Below are 18,984 nucleotides of genomic sequence, written 5' to 3'. Positions count from 1 at the left end.
TTTATACTCTTCGGTGGCACTGTAGTCCCAAGAATCCTAGGAACATACATACTCTTTCGAAAGCTGCCATTTCTCCTGTGGTCCTGTGTGTCTCCAACATGTCAGCTCTTCTCTTGCCTCATTTTATTTAATCTACTTACCATGTTTAAAGTTTGATGATGTGTTTTTGCTTTGTAGTTAATAGTGGTTGATTCTTAGGCTATGGTCTAGGCTAACCAGGGCCTCTCATTTGCACTAATCCTAAAGGTGTAGCCTTTTAGACTCGGATTCCTCCTGCTCTCCACCGTTGGTACTCTACATCATTATTTATGATGGCTTTGTGGACTTTCGCGTCCACTAATTCCATCATGAGTGTGGAGTTCATCTGTGTTCTAATTTACATTGGTATTAGGCCCTGGACGTCATTTATCTAATGGAAAATTCTTCTCTCAGCTTCAAGCATAACATGAATAATAAAAATACTGTCTCAGGGCCTTTTGTAAAAATAGTCAGATCATGAACATATGTTCGGATGCTTCCTGAGTCTGGCTTCTTTAACCATGAACTAGTAAAAACGACACTGCCAGTGTGTTTGTTCCTTAAGCTTATTTGGCCACGGAACGCTTTCAAGGTTGTAATGCAGAAATCCAAGAGGGGGTCATGAAATATAACTGCTTATTTTGAAGCTGAGAACAATTTTTCAATCTTCCTGGATACTTTAGTTATGAGAAATTATCAACATTTGATTCACTACTTAGAAATTCACCCCAGAAAATTATATAAGATAGCACATATCTGAAAATACAGTTAAAACTGATAAGCTAGCACATTGCCTTATTTCAATTATGAGTTAATATCCTCATCTTAGCCCAATGGCTCTGTTAGACCACGGATACCAAGGGGAGGATTAGCTGGCAGGAACTGTTTAAACACTGATTGATGTTGGTTGGGTCTTATGACTTCCTAGTTGGGGAAACTTCCTTCGTGTGGCATTGGCTCTATTAATAGTAAGACAAAATCAAAAGATTTACCAATAAGAAGGTAAGGAAATGTTTGTATGTGTAAGATATTGACTTAACAAGCTATGTTTTCATAATAACAAAATATTCAGTACCTACACAAGACCACCTGAAAGGGTGCACTTTTTAAAGGAAAGTTTGTGTAACCCCTTCCTGTGATTCTTTTATGTCGTAAGGCTTTATATTATTAAAACTCCTGCCTCTCCCCTGACCTGACTCAAATGCAAGCCTCAGGTGCTGCTTCTCCGTGATGTCTGGAGGGCACAGATGATGTTAACGAGGATTCACGTCACCATTTACACGACTGACGTCATGTAACTGCCATCCCTCCCGCCCTCCTTCCTTTGCTTTATCCTTCCCTTCCTTTGCAGAGGAACACATCTGAGTCCTCTCTCTCACTCTGCGGTCCTCGCTTTCTGCTGAAGGACTCATACAGATCCCTTAGGCTTAAAGGCCTACGGAATCTCTCTGGTGAATTCCTAATGAGTACAGTTATTTCCAAAATAAATATTAGAAAAGGAAAGAGCACCAGCAGATGCTTCAATTTAGATAACGCATGGACTCCTGCGGTGCTGTTGTGCCCCCAGGGAACACAGTCTGGGAACTGCTGCGCCTGCGCCCGTCCACGGTCGTGCTCTAATTTTAGGCATTATCTTCAAAATGCCATTCTCGGAGAAAATGAGCCCTTACTTGGCAACTCTTCCGTGTTTTTGTTTTCTGTTATTTTCGTTTTGAACTCACAGATCAGTGTAAGAACCTTCCGCACCCGGTCTTCTTGGCCCTTTACTTGCCTTCCCCGCTTTGCTCCATCGTGTCCCTCTTTCCTTCCATCTCTCTCTCGGAAGTCTCACATGCTCAGTATGTTTTTATAGTAAGTCGAAGATATACTTTTAGTAAATATTTTATCATAGTTTTAATTTTTTATTGGAGTGTGTGTGTGTGAGAGAGAGAGAGACAGAGAGAGACAGACACAGAGATAGATATAGATAGAGATAGAGATAGAGAGAGAGAGAGAGAGAGAGAGAGAGAGAGATCACATGTGTAGAAGCCAGAGAACAGCTTACAACTTTTAGGAGTTTTTTCCCTCCATGCCCCATGTGGATCCCATGGATTGAACTCCAGTTTCCAGGCTCAGTGGCCAGAACCTTTCCCCACGGACCCATCTCACCGGCCCTTCATTCTGTGCTTTTTCACTAAGCATGTTCTTCTTAATGCAATAAAATGATCAACTTCAGCAGGACAGACACTGGTGCGATGCTCTTACCTAATGTGTACAAACATCCGATAGTCCACATTCAAGCAACGCCACTCATCCCTCCCAATAACCCTGGTGTGGTTGTTTTCCTTTCTCATTGGGATGCAGTTCAGGATCAGATTACGCGCAGAGCTGTCACGCCTCCCTCCAAGCTAATATGGTTTGTCACCATGTTTATCTTCCTTGATTTAGGTATGCTTGAAGGGTACGGGGCAGTTATTTTTAGACTGTCTGTCACAAGTTGACCGAAGTTAGGCCCTTTTGGCACGGGCACCCACAGAGGTCTAATTTTGAGACCGTCTTTGGCTTTCCAAACAACAGCTAATTCTCAATTCTCCTGTGTAACGTGGATGTTTATATCTGTTTAATTCTATGATTACCCCGGAGGCACAAACCCTATATGTTAAGGCGACAGTCCCTCCAGGGTGCCATGTTTCCCAACACCCATCTCAGAGGTGACCCTGGCAACCCACACTTCCTTCATGCTGTCTTCAGTAAGAGTCCCTGTAACCTTCTCAGGCTTCTGATCAGAAGAGCCACAGAACTCTGCAAAGCACTGTATCTTTGGTTAAAACTCTGAAACAGTTCAACTGAAGGGAACCCAGGATAAGACATGGGGGAAGGAAGAAAGCCCTGGGCCTCTCTCTGGTTCTTGGCTACCCCAGCGCAGAGATGCGAGGTGTTCCTAGAAGTTCCGCCAACCCTGTGTTTGTGTTGCAGTCTTGGTGTGTAGATACAAATTCTGCTGCTTTGACTACATGGTTGAGTTAAATCCTCCTCTTTATCAAATGAATTTGCAATTAGAACATGTGTTAACAAAATTTTTACAAAAGGTACATTTTTATTCTTAACATTTGATTTAGTACTTTGTACAGTAATTCACCAATCCTTAATTTTTACTTTTTTAACCCGTCACTATTAATATTCTTTCTACTTTTCTTAGATACAATGAAGTCTAAAGATAAAAACGTCTAGATAAGCAGAGATAAAATAAGAATTATTTCGCTAGAAACCTTTGGCTAACACGGCCTGTATATCTGAGTAAAGCCTTGTGCTTCTTTGCAGGAATAAAAACCTCAGGAATGCAGTGGTGCTTATCATGTAAAATATATATATATATTGATTTATATTTTCCTTTGAAGTTATCTTGAAAGCCAACTTCAGTTCTACCCTCTTGAGAAAACTGGCCTCATTTCTGACCCCATTTGATAGACTCTGGTGTAATCACCTGCTTCATTCACAGCCTTGGGCTTGCATGACTTTAGATCAACTTAAAGAAAAAAATAGAAATGACCTTCAAGGAAAGGAGGGCTTTCCTGTCTGAATATTCCATATTCCGGAGGGGAATTCCAAATGCAGCTTTTAGAGCAAGACCCCTATTATTAGGTGGAGCGCGGAACTTGCTGGGGTCCGTATGCCCTGGAGTGCTTGTTCCGCTCTCACCGTCTGTGCCCATGTATGACGTTCCTTTCTCAAATTTCAGTCCCCATGAACACACTTGGAAGATTATAATGAAGGACCACATCTGATAATGAGAGTATCACTATCATTTTTCTAATTTTTAGTAACTACCAAGTATTAAGAATACAGTAATCTGGTGGAAAGCTGCGTTTTTAACTTTACTTAATCCATATTTAGAACTTCTATGCTTTTCACACATCTTTTGTAATTCTTCGATATGTGTCCTTATGCTTAAAAACAGAAACAGTGAAGATGGGGCTAGAGAGATGTCTCGTCTCGGCAGCTGCTGCACGTGCCGAGGGCTGGGGTTTGCTCAGCTCCTGACCCACAGCAGAGAGTTCACAACTGCCCTAACTCCAGCTTCAGGGCGTGTGCTGACTTGCTCACCTCCTTGGGTACCTGCTTTCATGTACACACACACTTACACATTAAAATGTCAATTAAAAAAATGTCAAGAGCTAACAAACCCCTCACTAACACCCGCTATAGATAGAAGCAGCTCCAGCACTTTGGAGGGCAGAGGGAGGAGCCATGCTTCCCCACTGACAACCTCAGCAGCCTGGAGACTTCCCTTACACCTGAAAACCAAGCAAGGATTCAGGGCTTTGGTGCCAACAAGAAGGTAAGGACTAACCAGTTTAGGAAGCAGAGTCCAGGTTTAAGAAAGCTATTTGTAGCTGGTCAGTGGTGGCGGCAGCGCACCCACGCCTTTAATCCCAGCACTTGGGAGGTAGAGGCAGGAGGATCTCCCTGAGCCTGAGTTCAAGGCCAGCCTGGTCTACAGAGTTAGTTCCAGGACAGCCATGGTTACACAGAGAAACCCTGTCTCGAGAAACCAAAGGAAAAACAAACAAACAAACAAAACAAAACAAAAAACCCCCAAAAACCAAGCTATTTGTATATGAGTTTAAGAATAAAGGTTAAGAGAAGAAAGTTAGACATGCCCAGGAGTGTGTGTATGGAGCACTCACAGGGGAGGACTCACTGTGTGCTAGACAGTCACATATGGAATTAGGGTGGGGCTTGAAGTTACCATCTTTGACTAGCTGTTAAGACTGAGTGGCTCTTCCTGGGCACCCACAGGATTGCAGCTGATAAGGTGAGAGTCTAATCTACAGGGATGCAGGAAGACATCTTCTGTGTCAACAAAAGTTAGCAGATTTCTGGGCCAGAAATCATACACATTCAGGCCCAGGTCATTGCTACTTTAACGTAAGATTGCTCTTTATGAAATGAACATTAATTCTATGCCAACAGCTTTTATGGAAAATGTTTGTGCTGGAATTGGAGGTTTCCACTGAGCTCGTGAGAGGCGTTAGCCAGACTCTAGGATGAGCGACTCCTTTCTTTTCCACTTCCCATGATTTCCAGTTCTCTACTCTCCTGACAGGGTACTGTGGATGTGCAGAGCAGTCCTTACCCCGGAAACTGTGTCATTTGCTGGAAAGGTTTTAGGGCAGAGCTGCTTTCCTCTGAGTGACAGGGTAACAACAGTCCCTAGGCAGATGGAGACAGTTTCTCTGAGGTCAAAGATGCGACTTGTTCCTCAACCACAAAACTCTCTAAATATTTGTAGGCCATTTAGTTTGGAACAATTGTTGAAATCTTGGTTTGGGACAGGGCGCTTGGTTTTTGTAAGCACTGGAACCCCAGAACAGCCTCTTTGACAAACGTTATGGACTTACATGGTTTGATGTTTTCACAATGCTGAAATCGTTACTCAGGAGTAGCAGGGGAAGTCAAAGGTTAGATTTCTCTAATCTAATGCAAGAGAAAAAATCAAATCAGTCTTTGTACAGGTAGGCCAATAAATTGAATTTCTTTTTTCTTCCTAGGATCCTCGGTTCAATGCTGAAGTTGACCAAATTACAGGCTACAGGACACAAAGTATCCTTTGTATGCCAATTAAGAACCACAGAGAAGAGGTAAGCCGATTTTTTCATTTCCTTGAAAAGGTCATTTGGAAATATTTTTTGCTTTGAAAAATATTTTTTACTCTACACATGTATGAAATCATACTATAGTAACAAATTATCATTTGAATTAATGTATAAATACTTAAATGTTCTGCTTGGGATTTTTAAAAGCTAGTTACAGGGTTGAATGCTGATTAGAGACTTGCCTATGACCATTAATTGTATGCATTTTGCTTCCTATCTAATGGGTAGGAATTCTAATGGATTTATTTCACATTGTATGCTATTGTCTAACTAATGCTTATTTCATAAATGATCATCTAATTGGTATGGTTCTCGGTTGATTTCCTTGGATTTACATTGCAATAAGGAACACCTAGAAATCGTAGCTAGTTTCAATGACATATATTTAGATGTGAAATTATAGCAGGTATGAGAAAATATTTCGTATTTCATCTAACTAGAAGGTTTAGAGAAGCACCCAGTTCCCGCTTCATTTTAGACTTCCATGAAAGGAGCAGTAAATTGCCAATTAAACCAAATGTTTGGATTGTGCATTCTCAAATCTGAAATCACATTACAACCAACCTGGGGATTCTGAAGGATTGCCAGTTAAATGAGTCATTTTTGTTGTTGTTGTTTTGTTTGTTTGTTGTTTTTGTTTTGTTTTTCGAGGCAGGGTTTCTTGGTACAGCTTTTGGAACTTGCTCTGAAGACCAGGCTGGCCTCAAACTCAAATAGATCCGCCCGCCTCTGTCTCCTGAGTGCTGGGATTAAAGGCGTGCGCCACCACCACCCGGCTGAGTCAGGGTTTAAAAGGGAGTCAAAGGGATGCTTATAGATAAAGCTGAGATTTATTATGGGAATTAGCCAACATAGTTGGAGGCCAAGAAGCTGATAATCTTCCTTCATTAACCTGGAGAATTACTGTATCCAGTGGTGTAATTCACTGTGAGACCTAAGACCTGAAAGCCTTGGGGGCTGCTAGGCAGGGCCAAATCCAACGGCCTTAGGACCTAGAGTTCTGATGTTTGGAGGTTGGAGATGACCAGCTCAGCTTGAGGAGAGAGGGCAATTTGCCTCTGCCTCCGCCTGACTTGTGTACCCAGATCCTGAGTGGCTTGGCCATTGCTCCCATACATTGGTGATGCCCATATGCATTGGTAGATGAAGAATGTGCCTCATGGGATTGTTGACTGAGGTGCTAGTCCTTCCTGAGACACTGTCACAGGCATACCCAGAAATGGTTTTACCTGTTGTCTGGGCTCACTAAAAGGGATTGATAGATAAAATTAACCTTTAACGCAGGGAAGTCAGAATATCTGGATTAACTGTTCTGTTTTACCAGAGAGAGCATGTGCAATGGTAAGAGAGGCGTGGCAGCTGCCACCCCAGCAGGAAGCTGAGAGATCACATTTTCAAACTCAAGCACACGTTGGAGAAAGTGAAGTGGAAGTAGGGGCAAGGCTATGAATTGTAGGAACCGCCTCCACCGACATACCTAACATCCCCAGATCCGACACAAATGATAACACTACCAACTGGGGACCGGGTGTACACATAATGTCTGATCCAAACCACCACAAGGTCCACAGAGATTCTGGGTGCTGATGTGTTTTCAAAGCCCACTGTAGGTTCCCATAAAGTCTGTGTTTGTATTCGTCAGTCTTAACCTCAATTGTGTAGCAGAGAACTGTCTGCTATGGGACTTATGCCTTTCCTACGGCTTACCCTATCCAGACCCATGGTTCCAGCAAGGGTATGACATCAGCCAGATCTGTCTTCATTAGCCTCCCTTCTTTTCCTCTTAGAGGCAGTCTTAGCTTTTCAATATGTGGCCAGGACCAGTTCTCCTATCTTCCTAAGACTCCTCAGATATCACACCCAGGGTTAGGGTATGTCTCCAGAAGCAACCACACTACTGGGGCTTGTGTTTCTGAGACCTGATCCTTTGTCATTCTACTGGGGGAATGTCACTGTGAATGTCAAGTAGAGTCCTGGAGTTCAAGGGCTCTCAGACTCCACAGCATCGAAGGGAGATAGGTGGATGTGAATAGATTAACCTGGGGGGGGGCCCTCAGTTAATAGGACACCCCCTCTCCCCAAAGCTGTGTCAGGGCTACTTTGGCCATATACTTCACTGCCTGAGGCAAGCCTCCTGCCAATTGCACTTTTTCTCGTCAGTATCTGTGCCCTCCCCACTCCATTTTTGCTTCCTAGAGGGTTTCTCATTTTGAGCTCTTGCAGGTTAAATTGAAGCTCCCAGACTTGTGGTTATTCCTTGTTGTCAGGCCCTTAAGGTAGCTAAGTTTTAAATGATAGGTTCTTTTTTTAGGGTGTGCCTGGCCACTGCCCTCTGAGTCATATGGAGTGGCGGAATGGATATTTCTGGCCTCCTCTATTCCTCTCAGCTATTGACCCTTCTGCAGGAGGAATCACTGTTTGACCAAAACCCACAGCTGGTTTGGGGTTTGCAAAGCTGTGGCTTGTCCCGAGGCCAGGACTGCCTGTCTCTGTTCACCTTTGGGATGAGGTGACCGCTCCCTCCCCTCCCAGGGAGCCTGACTGGAGCTGCCTGACAGGGTTTGCTTCTTTTTGGAGCGGCTGTCAGTCTTTTTCTCCACATGTTTCTGTCATTGCCATTAAGAGAAGCTCTTCTCCTTCACTGAACAGTATAAAAGACATGTTTTCTTATTTTCTTTTCTCCTTTTTCACATCAGACAGAGGTAGCCTCTGACGACTAGCCTACCAAAAGTCTCTCAAAAATTTATACATGAAAATTTCCAGGCCCCGTGAGACTTTTAGGGATGATTGTAACGATTGTTTGCTCTGTCTTATTGCTTCCTGGATGACTAATCTGGGTTAATCCCTTTGAGCTTCACTTTCCTTCCGTGCAGCGTGGGGCTGTAAAAGACCCACCTCCTGAGCTGCATTGACTCTGCAGAGGGCCAGGCACGCTTTGGGGCGCAGTGGAAAGGGTCAGGAAACACCATCTAGCGCCTTTTGAAAGAACACAGATAAGTAGCAATAATGGAACTTGTAGCCAAGGGAAGCCAGAGGGAAGCCAGCCTTGTAATCAGCCTGCTGGGCCCCGGATGATAGTGGCACAGTCCTGGACTTCGTCATTCTGTTTACTATCCTCTAACTAACTGTAAACTTTCCAGGAAAAATGGCTTTCTGCTCTTTTTTCTCATGGCTGAGGCAGAGCGGATTTGCCATCTTTCTGTTTAAATCATTAGTATTAAGCTATCACCCATTCCAGTTACTAACCAGAGAACCTAAAAGAGCTATGGTTATTGAATTACTGTTTATGTCTTGTTTATAAAGGAATTTATACTTTTCAGTGACTGGTTATTCAAGGGAGCTAGATCTGGCAGTTGTGTGAATGGGGCAGTTACATATTAAATACTGAAGTCTGTGCTCTGATACATTCTGGAAGATTTTTAGAATTCACTAAACTACTGAATGTTGCCTCTTATTTATCTATCTATCATCTATCTAGGTATCTATCTATCCATCATCTATCTATCTATCTATTTATCTATCATCTATCATTCATTTATCTATCATCTATCTATCAATCATTCATCTATCATCTATCAATCATTTATATGTCAATCATTCATCTATCTCTCATCTATCTCTCATCTATCTATCTATCTATCTATCTACTATCTATCATTCATTTATCTAGCATCTATCTACCAATCATTCATCTATCATCTATCAATCATTTATCTATATGTCAATCATTCATCTATCTATCAATCTATATACCTATTTATCATTATCTATTTATTTATCTAAGTGCACATACATGCATGTGCATGTACAAACATGGAGACAGAAAGTAGCTTTTAAGAGTTGGTTCTCTTCTTTCATCCTGTGGGTCCCAGGAATTGAACTCATGTCTTTAGAGTTAGCAGCGAGCACTTTCACTTGCTGAGCTATCTTGCTGGCCCAGCCTCTTGTTCTTGTGAGATACTCCAGCAAATTAAAATTTTAATAGTTCTTTTCAATAATGTTATAATATTATCTATCGTTGTAATCCATTGATGTAATGGATATAACCATACCATTTCAGAAGTCGGGATCATAGCTATTCATACATACAGTGCCGAGAGTAAGTTTTTATATTCCTCGCTCTCCTCATTTCCTCTTAAGATAGAGGTTAATGGGTCAAAAAAAACCCAAAAAAACCCCCCCAAAAACAAAAAGGAAACAAAACTAGTGAAGCTAGAGGAAGCTAAAGTATTCTATTTCAGAAGGGTCAAAAAAGCTATTAGCCAGAGGCAAATGAATGGCAAAGAAAGAAAGAAAGAAAGAAAGAGTGTTGGGGGTGGTGTCACATGCATTTAATCTCAGCACTTGGGAGGCAGAGGCAGGCGGATCTCTGGGAGTTCGAGACCAGCCTGGTCTACAAGAGTGAATTCCAGGACAGGCTCCAAAGCTACAGAGAAACCTTGTCTCAAAAAAAAAAAAAAAAAAAAGAAGAAGAAGAAGAAGAAGAAGAAGAGAAGGAGGGAAGGAAGGAAGGAAGAAAGAAAGAACTGTCCAGGTTGTGTGAGAGTGGGTGAGTGTGTGGAATAGGACTAGGGGAGTAATTGCCTTATGTGTAGAAAACAGTTAGTTGTCGTGTGTGACATTTCTAGAGTGAATCCCGTGGGAACTGTTCTAAGGACCTGTCGTTTTGTAACATCTTATTCCCTGTTTACCGATGGGGAGACTAAGACTGGAACTAAAGTCCATAACTAGAGATTTCCAAACCAACATCCACAAGCATGCACTTGGACTGTGCAGTTGCAATACGGAGAAGAGGCTTCTTGACATTCTGCTATGGATGACAACTGGACTCTCTGTCTCTCACTCAGATTTCTGTTGCTTTGCATGGGAAGGGGCTCTGATGTGGAAATGTGGGCAAAGGCAGCCTTTGTTGTCTTCTGAAGGCTCTTCAGTGTTATGGCCCTTAACGCAAAGAGAAGGAAGGAAGGAAGGGGCAAAGACATATTCTCTAATGTCTTAAGAGGAACCCATGGGCTACTTTTTTACCATGGACAAAGAGTTACAAGAAAGCTTTGCACTAAGCTGGACCAGCGTGCCCCAGAGAGTGACCATAATATGCCAACAAAGCAAACCGGGAAAGCAACGCAAATGTGCTTTTTTTCAGGCCTGCTATTAAATTTCATTCAGACTTAATTCTGGGTTTCTCAGGCAAGGGTACTTGAGATGGTTTTTATTTTAGTCACTTGCATTAGCTATTTGTGTAAGCAGACAGAATTCTCTTACGTTTAGTAAAGAAGTACAGAGAATTTAGCTGCTGCTGGACCAGATGGCCTATTTCTGAAACACTGCCCTTCCCTGAAGTACCATTCCTTGGAACATGCTAGGAACGAGTGTTCCTTTGTATTCATAGGACCAAACCCAGATACTAACTCTTAGCTGAGAGGCTCAGCACTTGGAGGCTTACCGCTGCTTTGTCTGTCAGGCATCTTGGGAGGGGTGAGGAGGAGACAACAGGCAGGCCATCATCAAACAATACAAATGCTCAAAAAAGCCCCTGCCAGTTTTTATGGGATTCCTGTGGAATAAATACTTCGATGAATTAAAGACACTCAATGCACACCCCAGTCACAAAATCAAGCACAAAGACATGTAATTCAAACTGCAACATGCAAAGGTACATGCTTTGTAGAATGTAAACTGTATGATCTGTGTTTGGTTATTTGTAAGTATTCTCACTTGTTTTCGCCAACATGGAGTCTTACTTAGTTTGACAGGTGATGGTTGTTAGTTTTCAAAGTGGCAAATGGCTGAGGCGCCTTTGAACACACCAAAGCAGACACTGGCCGCCAGGTTCTCCCTGCAGCGCTCAGGGCTCAGACCCTACCTGTTACAGGGCTCTGCTGGCTGGCATATCCCTCCTCCTTCACGAAATTTCTCTAGCCCAAGAACTGGGCTGTCCTGCTCCCAGCTGCCCTTCCTGTATAATCAACCATTTTGGTTACCTGGTCTTTCTCATCTACTTTCTTTTGGGCCTCCTGGCTGCTGCATGCGGTTCCCTCCACAATCCCCACCACCACTTCCCCTCTCCTCACATGGCTCGGAGTTTTGTCCACTCTGGACCCTCCCAGACATCCCTGCCTCTGGCTGTGCTCTCCTGCATGTCTGTAGTAAACTCTCTCCTCCACCATCCCTAGGAGGAGTCATGCCCTTTCCTTTTTATTCCTTTTTATTTTCTTTTTTTATTTCTCATTCAATAGTGGAGTCATTAAAGTATGTAGATGCTGGCCTAAGAAGAGACATGGAAAATAAACGGGATACTGAGTATGGTGGTACATGTCTCCATATCCAGCATTCTGGAAGTGGAGACAGGAGGATTATCAATTCAAGACTAGCCTGGGTTACCTAGAGAGACCTTAACCCCCCAAAGCAAATAATAATAGCAACCACATTAATACATTTTAAAGAAGCAAGCAAAAATACTTGCCTTTTAATTTTTCCATGTGGAGTGCGGGGGTTTGTGCACCAGAAGCAAAATATCTGTACAAGGTATCAAATAAAATGTTTTAGTGGTATGCCTATAAGTCTTCAGTTCCAAGGAAAGTATAATTACAAGAACCGGCCAAGTTTATTAGTGAACTGTCGGTTGGTCTAAGTCTATTTTAGTCTAAAGAACTGGCTAGCTTTGAAAAACTTTTAAATTGTTCCCTGAGCTTATTCCCCCTGCAGTGCTTTCTTGTAGGTTTGTTTTAGAAACAGGACAGGAGTGCTCGGAGCAGTTTCTATTTGTTCTGGACGCTGGCGAAGAGCTTTCTCTTTTCCACACTACCACTTAAATAGCAAACAAGTCTCTTTCACAAAAGACATTAACCACGTTCCCAAGGGGGGGGGGTAGGAACATTTTCTAAGAATAGCGGATAAAAACCAATCTAATAGGTGAACTCTTTGCATCGACACCATGGACCCAGAGTGAAAGAAGAAAGTGTATAAACAATTCAGGCTTGAGGATTCCTTTAGCAGTTTTCTATGACCCAAATGATACTTCGATTGTAGTGCTTAGAAAGTTTACTTCAAGCTAGCTTTCATTCAATAGAAGATTTAACTTCATTGGTACATTCTGTAACCATTCTGATGCTTGCTGGAGAGTATTTTATTTTTAATTTTACAGATCATTTATAAGCTTAATTTCGAGGAGTTTTATGTAGCTCTCAGTTGCGAGTGTTAAGGATCTGGAACCAGTTGCCGGCATTAATGAACAATTTCTATCTGTAATACTTGACCCAACACTGTAGACCTGTTGATATATTTTGATGTTTTTCATAAATTATTTAAGTTATTGTCAATGAAATTGCAACTTTTATAGAAATGTGTACCAACATCTACTTTCGTCTAACAACTAAAATCACACAGGGAAAGTGCTCTATCGTTGTTCATGACTCATGTTCCTTTTTAAAGTCTGATACATTTTAATATCTGCACCACACCGATATAGAAATGATGAGAGAGGTAGATTTTTGTATCTATTTTAATCCAAAAAAACAACTGTTAATCTCAAAATACTTTACATTGGTATGGATTTTAGTTTATTTGCTACAAATTTAAGGCCAATTTCATTAGACTCTATGTATATTTCTACTCTTGTTTAAGGTACTATGTTTATTCAGTTCATTTAAAGATGCATTGTATAGTTAAGAGATATAAATTAATAGTCATATATAATAGTCAAATATGCATTCATGGTAGCTAGATTTTTCAAGGTAATACAGAGATGCATTACAGATAGATAATCTTCAAACACTTCAAAGACCTATAGAATATGCCATCTGCAATGCTTCAAGAACATAGACTTTTCTTAGACACATTTGCTCCTGACAGCACCAATTACTTCAAGAGGATGATGGGCATTGAAGAAGCTTCTTATGGAATTTGTTTTCAGTATGGCAAGGCTAGCCATTTGGGCAAGAAACTGCTCTTGCCTGGACTGCTTGACTGTATACTATATGAGCTAGACATGCAGGACCCACAGAAAAGTGACTGTTCACCTTGTTGAAATAAGGCAAGATGGTCCTTCAGAGTTCCTGCTTCACAGAAAAAACTACCAGACATTCTTCAGGACACAGAAGAAAATGACTGACAAACTGCCAATATAGGCAGGATAGTTTCAAATTTCCTGAGAAGTCTACCAGACACTCTAGAACTATAGGCTGAAAATGGATTCCCCAATGTACAGAAAAACTTTGGGTGACTGTCCAGGCAGACAGATATCTCTTATTTCTAGAGTTTTGGAAATTGCTTATAATGCACTTTCTGTTTACTTAGGTAATATTATATCCTTTTGGGGTCTTTGATGGATTTGAAGACTAGATAGTTACAATTATAGTTTTACTTATGATAAATGATAAATTAGATTAGATACTTTAGACTCACAAAGATAGGATAGTCTTTAATTTGTGAAATACAAATAGACTAAATATTGTAACTGTAATCCTTGTCTGATAAATATTTTGTTAATTTTGCAATGTTAAAATTAAAACCTTTATAATAATTAGACAGAAAAGGAGAGATGATGGGGGATGCCCTTCAGTATGCTGTGGATGTTTTATTACCACTGGTTAATAAAGAAGCTGATTTGTCCAATAGCTAGGCAGAATATAGCTAGGTGGGGAACCCAAGTAGAGAAATGAGGAAAGAAAGCCAAGTAGGGGAGGTAAGATGAGAGGTAACAAGTCACGAGCCTCGTGATAAAATATAGAATAATTGAAATGGATTAATTTAAGTTGTAAGATTAGTTAATAATAAGCCTGAGCTAGTATGCCAAACAGTTTGTAATTAATATTAAGTTTCAGAGTGGATAGTCAGGAACTGGCAGGTGGGAGAAACACCTCCAGTTACATCACATAAAGATTTATACTGAAACTTTATCGAAAATTCTACACTCTTCTCTCCTGTAAAGAGGGATTCAGTCCTGTAGGCTGAATTTCAAGAGAAAGAGATGTGTCTTAGATTGTTTTAGTGCTGTGATGAAACAGCATTACCAAAAGCAAGCTGGGGAGGAAAGGGCTTCATTTCGCTTACATTTCCACATCCCAGTTCATCAGTAACCTCTGTCCCCTTGTGTTACGTCTTGTTGGGTATTTACAAGAAAACCAATGTCCTTACCATTCTCTTTTTATTTATGGGAAAAATTTATCATATGATTATTTTTCCCTTTGGGCTGGATATAAATATCCCAAATCGAAAGAAACTCATTAATTTATAGAGTAAATGAATTTTTGAAAAGAACGCTTTGGTGAATTCTCTACAAGCTGATTATATTGGGTATCACTGTTGTTGTATTTACAGTATGTTGCCTTGTTAGTGGGTATTACTATTGTATTTACAGTATGTTGCCATGTTCTAGTGTCTTGGGGTGGTGTGGCATTTGGCTGAGGTTTGACTAATCTAGACGGAGTCTTCTATGGCCAGGAGGGAGGGCTGTCGGATTTGCAGGCTCTTTTGTTTATCCCTTGTCTTTGAGTCCCTGTGGAGCATCTGCTGGAAACTGAAGCAGGGTGATGTATTGAGATTGACATGTGACCTCAGTAGATGTCTGGGATTAGCCACTTATTGAATAAAAGGTTACTCTCTGTGACAGTGATGGGTTGTCCCTGAAACAACCAGCTGTCACATTCCACATTGCTCAGCAAGAGAGGCTCAAAGTATTCTAGAGAACAGTCAACCCTGTAGGGACATGGCATCTGTGTATGCGGTGCGAATGCCAGTAAAATAGAGGCTCCTTTCTGCTTGAAAACGTAGCACAAGGCACCAGGTAGGCAGCAAGCGAATGGGCTTCCCAGTCAGGGATCTGACATCTGTAGTGGCTTTGACTCTCACATGTGAAGTCTGAGCACACACTTCTGATAAAAGCTGTGTAGTTCATGCTTGTAATCCCGGTATTCTAGACCAGGAGGCTAGAGGATCAACCAGGCCAGCCTTGGCTACATAGTAAGTTCCAGGCCAGTCTAAGCTATAATATATACTGAGAGACTTTGTCTCAAAAACAGAACAGTGAAGTAAACCACAAATTAACTGTTTGATCTTAAGAATTTGTTCAATTTCTTAAGAATTTGTTCAAAGGGCAATCAATAGCCAGCTAGAAGGAAAGCCTTTATAGACACCCAAGGAGGGCAGAGCATGCTGGTTTTGCTCAGGTCATTTGAAATTTTTGTCTTTATCTGTGTGACTGACTATAGTTAAATCCTATACGTTTTCTTTCTTTTGTCCCTGCTGTAGAAGGAGCAGCGGGATCCCGGCTCCCAGGCTAATTTACACCCAAAATAATTACACGGAAACTGTATTCTTTTAAACACTGCCTGGCCAGTTAGTTCTAGCCTCTTACTGGCTAACTCTCACGTCTTGATTAACCCATTTCTATTGATGTGTGTAGCACCACGAGGTGGTGGCTTACCGAGAAGATTCTAACCGACATCCATCTTGGGCCGGAGCTTTCATCATCTGCCTCACTTCCCTTCTTCCCAGCATTCTGTTCTGTCTACTCCGCCTACCTATGTTCTGACCTATCAGGCCAAGCAGTTTTTTTTATTAATTAACCAATAAAAGCAACACATAGAAAGAAGACCCACCTACATCACCCTGCAGAACTGAGGACTGAACCAAGTGCCTTGTTCATGTAGACAATCATCTCTCACTTAGCTATTGTCCCAAACTTTCTATTCTTACCCCATCGCCTTATCCCATGTCCTTTTTAGATTGTCACCCATTGCAGGCAGAAGGATACGATACACACCTTTTTTCCCCTTGGTCTAGTAGTCTCTTGAGAGAAATGCCTGGTATTTGTTTGTTTGGTTTGGTTTTGCTGGGGATTTTGTTTATTGATTTATTTATTTTTGAGATAGGGTCTTGTACATACCTGAGAGACCTGGAACTTCCTGTGTAGCCCAGTTTGGCCTTGAAATGTTAGCAGAATTCTTGCCTCAGCTTCCCTATGCCACAACGTACAGACATGGGCAACTGCCTGTAGCTCTTTGCCGTTTTTATTATTTTTTTTTAAAAAGAATATATGTGTCTGGGTGCTTTGTCTGCATATTATGTCTGTGCACCATGTGTGTGCCTGATGCCTGCAGAGTTCAGAAGAGGGTGTCGAATCTCCTGAGATTGGGATTACAGATGGTCGTGAGCTGCCCTGTGGGTGCTAGGAATCAACCTTGTGTCTTCTGAAAGACCAGCCAGCGCTCTCAGCTGCTGAGCAATCTCTCCAGCTCTCCCTCGCCTAGATTTTAATGTAAATATTGTGCTCAGATAGTCAGCCTACCTGAAACAAAAACAGCCCATCCACTTCTCATCTAAAGTCTACAAGATTAGCAGTAGAAAATTAGTGGTTACCAGAAAGGATGAGTGACTTCTTGCTGGACCACCTCATTGTATGAAATTGCCTGAGTATATATCTTTCTTTACCAGCAGAAGAAGTTAAATATAGTCAGCCTTCCATAACCATGGGTTCTGCTTCCATGAATTTATCCAACTTCAGATAAAAATATCTTGAAAAAAATTGGTTTGTTTGGAATATATGCAAACCTTTTGTTATTCCCTGAATGGTACAATACAGCACTAATAAAATAGCACACAATGTATTATGCATTATAAATAATCTAGAAGTGATTTAAAGGAGGTGGGGGATATGTATATGTTGTCTGCAAACTCTATGTCATTTTCTATGAGGGAGCTTAACATTCTCAGATTTTGGCATCGGAACAGGAAGAAACCTGTAATTGATTCCCCGTGGCTGCTGGAAGACACCTGCATTGCAAATGTTTGGTACTGGGGGACAAAAAGCAGGCTTTGGAGCTCAATGGGCCAACATGAGAAAACAAAATTGATGTAAAAATCCTAGCATTCCACAAACTTGTCCAAGGCCAAATATTACTAAAAGTGAGGTTTAAATTATACAAATGGATTTAAAGAGCAGGGAAACCAACAAATACCTGGAGCCAAGTGGGGAACCTAAGGAGCTCAAGGTTAGGGAAGCAATTGTCCAAAAGCCAAATGGGCTGATAGTATCTGAGATTCCCTGTAGAGAGAGTGTGAAATCGGCACCCATGGACTGTAGGTGAGTTCACACTGTGGGTGGGAGGCAATGGGCCAACAGTGAACTCCATGAGAAGGCTTGTCTGTGGAATTCTACCCATAAGCTGAGCTCATCTCCAGCAGTGATGGGGGCAAGTTGTGGCGGAGCTTGCCCTTTGCTTGAGCTGTGAGCCATGAAACAGGAGCCTGTGCTACACATGGGCAGCAAGTTCAAATCCTCACCCCAGCACCAGCAGATCACTGAGCAAACAGTAGGCAAGCACTCTGCTGGGGGTGGACTTACAACCCAGGTAGGGTATTCAGAGATGAGCGGAAGACACTAGTGTCTAAACAAGACAGAAAAAAAATAAACAATGGATGAAAGGGTTTCATACATAGTATACTTTAAAGATATTTCTCTTTTAACCAAGAAGAAAACTTTTAATCTCATAGTTATGAATAATGCTTATTTATAAATAAATACCCCTAGTGTAAAACCACAGACTAAAACTTAGGTTGAAAGGGAAGGCGTACAGGCTCTTGCCAACAAGCTCAGAAGATGAGAGGTAGAGGCAGGAGGACTGCGCCAAGGTCAAAGGTGTCCCAGGTTACAGACTAAGATAGACCCCCATCTCAATCAAGAAACCAGAGTGAGAGAAAGAGCGAGGGAGTAAGGAAAGAGGCGGGGGAAGGAGAGAGGAAAATTGGGACACAGGTTTTAATAACGAGAGAGCCCCAGGGACCGTTCTATGTCTGAAGAAACCTTGTTCCAAGTGCTCTGATACTAAAATGGAGGACACCGGGAACTCCAGGGAGCCAGCAGTATTTTGAGTCTGCGTTTCTGGTGGGAATTGATGTTCCCTGACCCACCCGTCTTGCTCTCTTGTAGCTCTCCTTGGTTGTTCCAGGCGTTGCTCAGACACCCACTCTATAGCCCACTGACCAGGTTGACGTTTCTGGTAGTCTGGAAACTCATTTGACTTCATTTTCAGGGAACTCCGACAACTTTAATGTGATCACAATATGATTTTTGTAACTCTTAATTTCAAAGTTGTACAGCTGATTTTATTTCTTTTACGACTTCAATGTTGACTTATCTCATTGTCAATTTATGGTCATATACTGATGGCCTAAAAGGTTCCTATAATTTGATTTGGGATCAGTTTTTAAGTAGCTGTGTGTTTTTGAGTGAACACGCTATCCTTTCTGATAAGTGACCCCCACCACCACTGTGCCCTCCGTAATACTAATCAATCACACAGCCTATTGACTCTACATGGGTCATACTGTG

General features: G+C 41.7%; 1 protein-coding gene across 2 annotated transcripts in view; it reads left to right on the top strand.

Annotated features, from left to right (window-relative positions):
- Pde5a (phosphodiesterase 5A) overlaps positions 1-18,984 on the top strand; it is a 137,870-nt gene that overhangs the window by 22,182 nt on the left and 96,704 nt on the right. For both annotated transcript variants that reach the window (XM_087897608.1, XM_087897609.1), the window contains exon 3: positions 5,550-5,639. In XM_087897608.1, coding sequence (XP_087753734.1) covers positions 5,550-5,639 — 90 coding nt within the window. The remainder of the gene's footprint in view (positions 1-5,549; positions 5,640-18,984) is intronic.

The sequence above is a fragment of the Myodes glareolus genome, chromosome 17 (assembly GCF_982192425.1).
Source record: "Myodes glareolus chromosome 17, mMyoGla1.1, whole genome shotgun sequence".
In the NCBI taxonomy this organism is placed as follows: domain Eukaryota; kingdom Metazoa; phylum Chordata; class Mammalia; order Rodentia; family Cricetidae; genus Myodes; species Myodes glareolus.
Note: the sequence above shows the minus strand (reverse complement) of the source record. Positions and strands in the feature narration are given on the sequence as shown.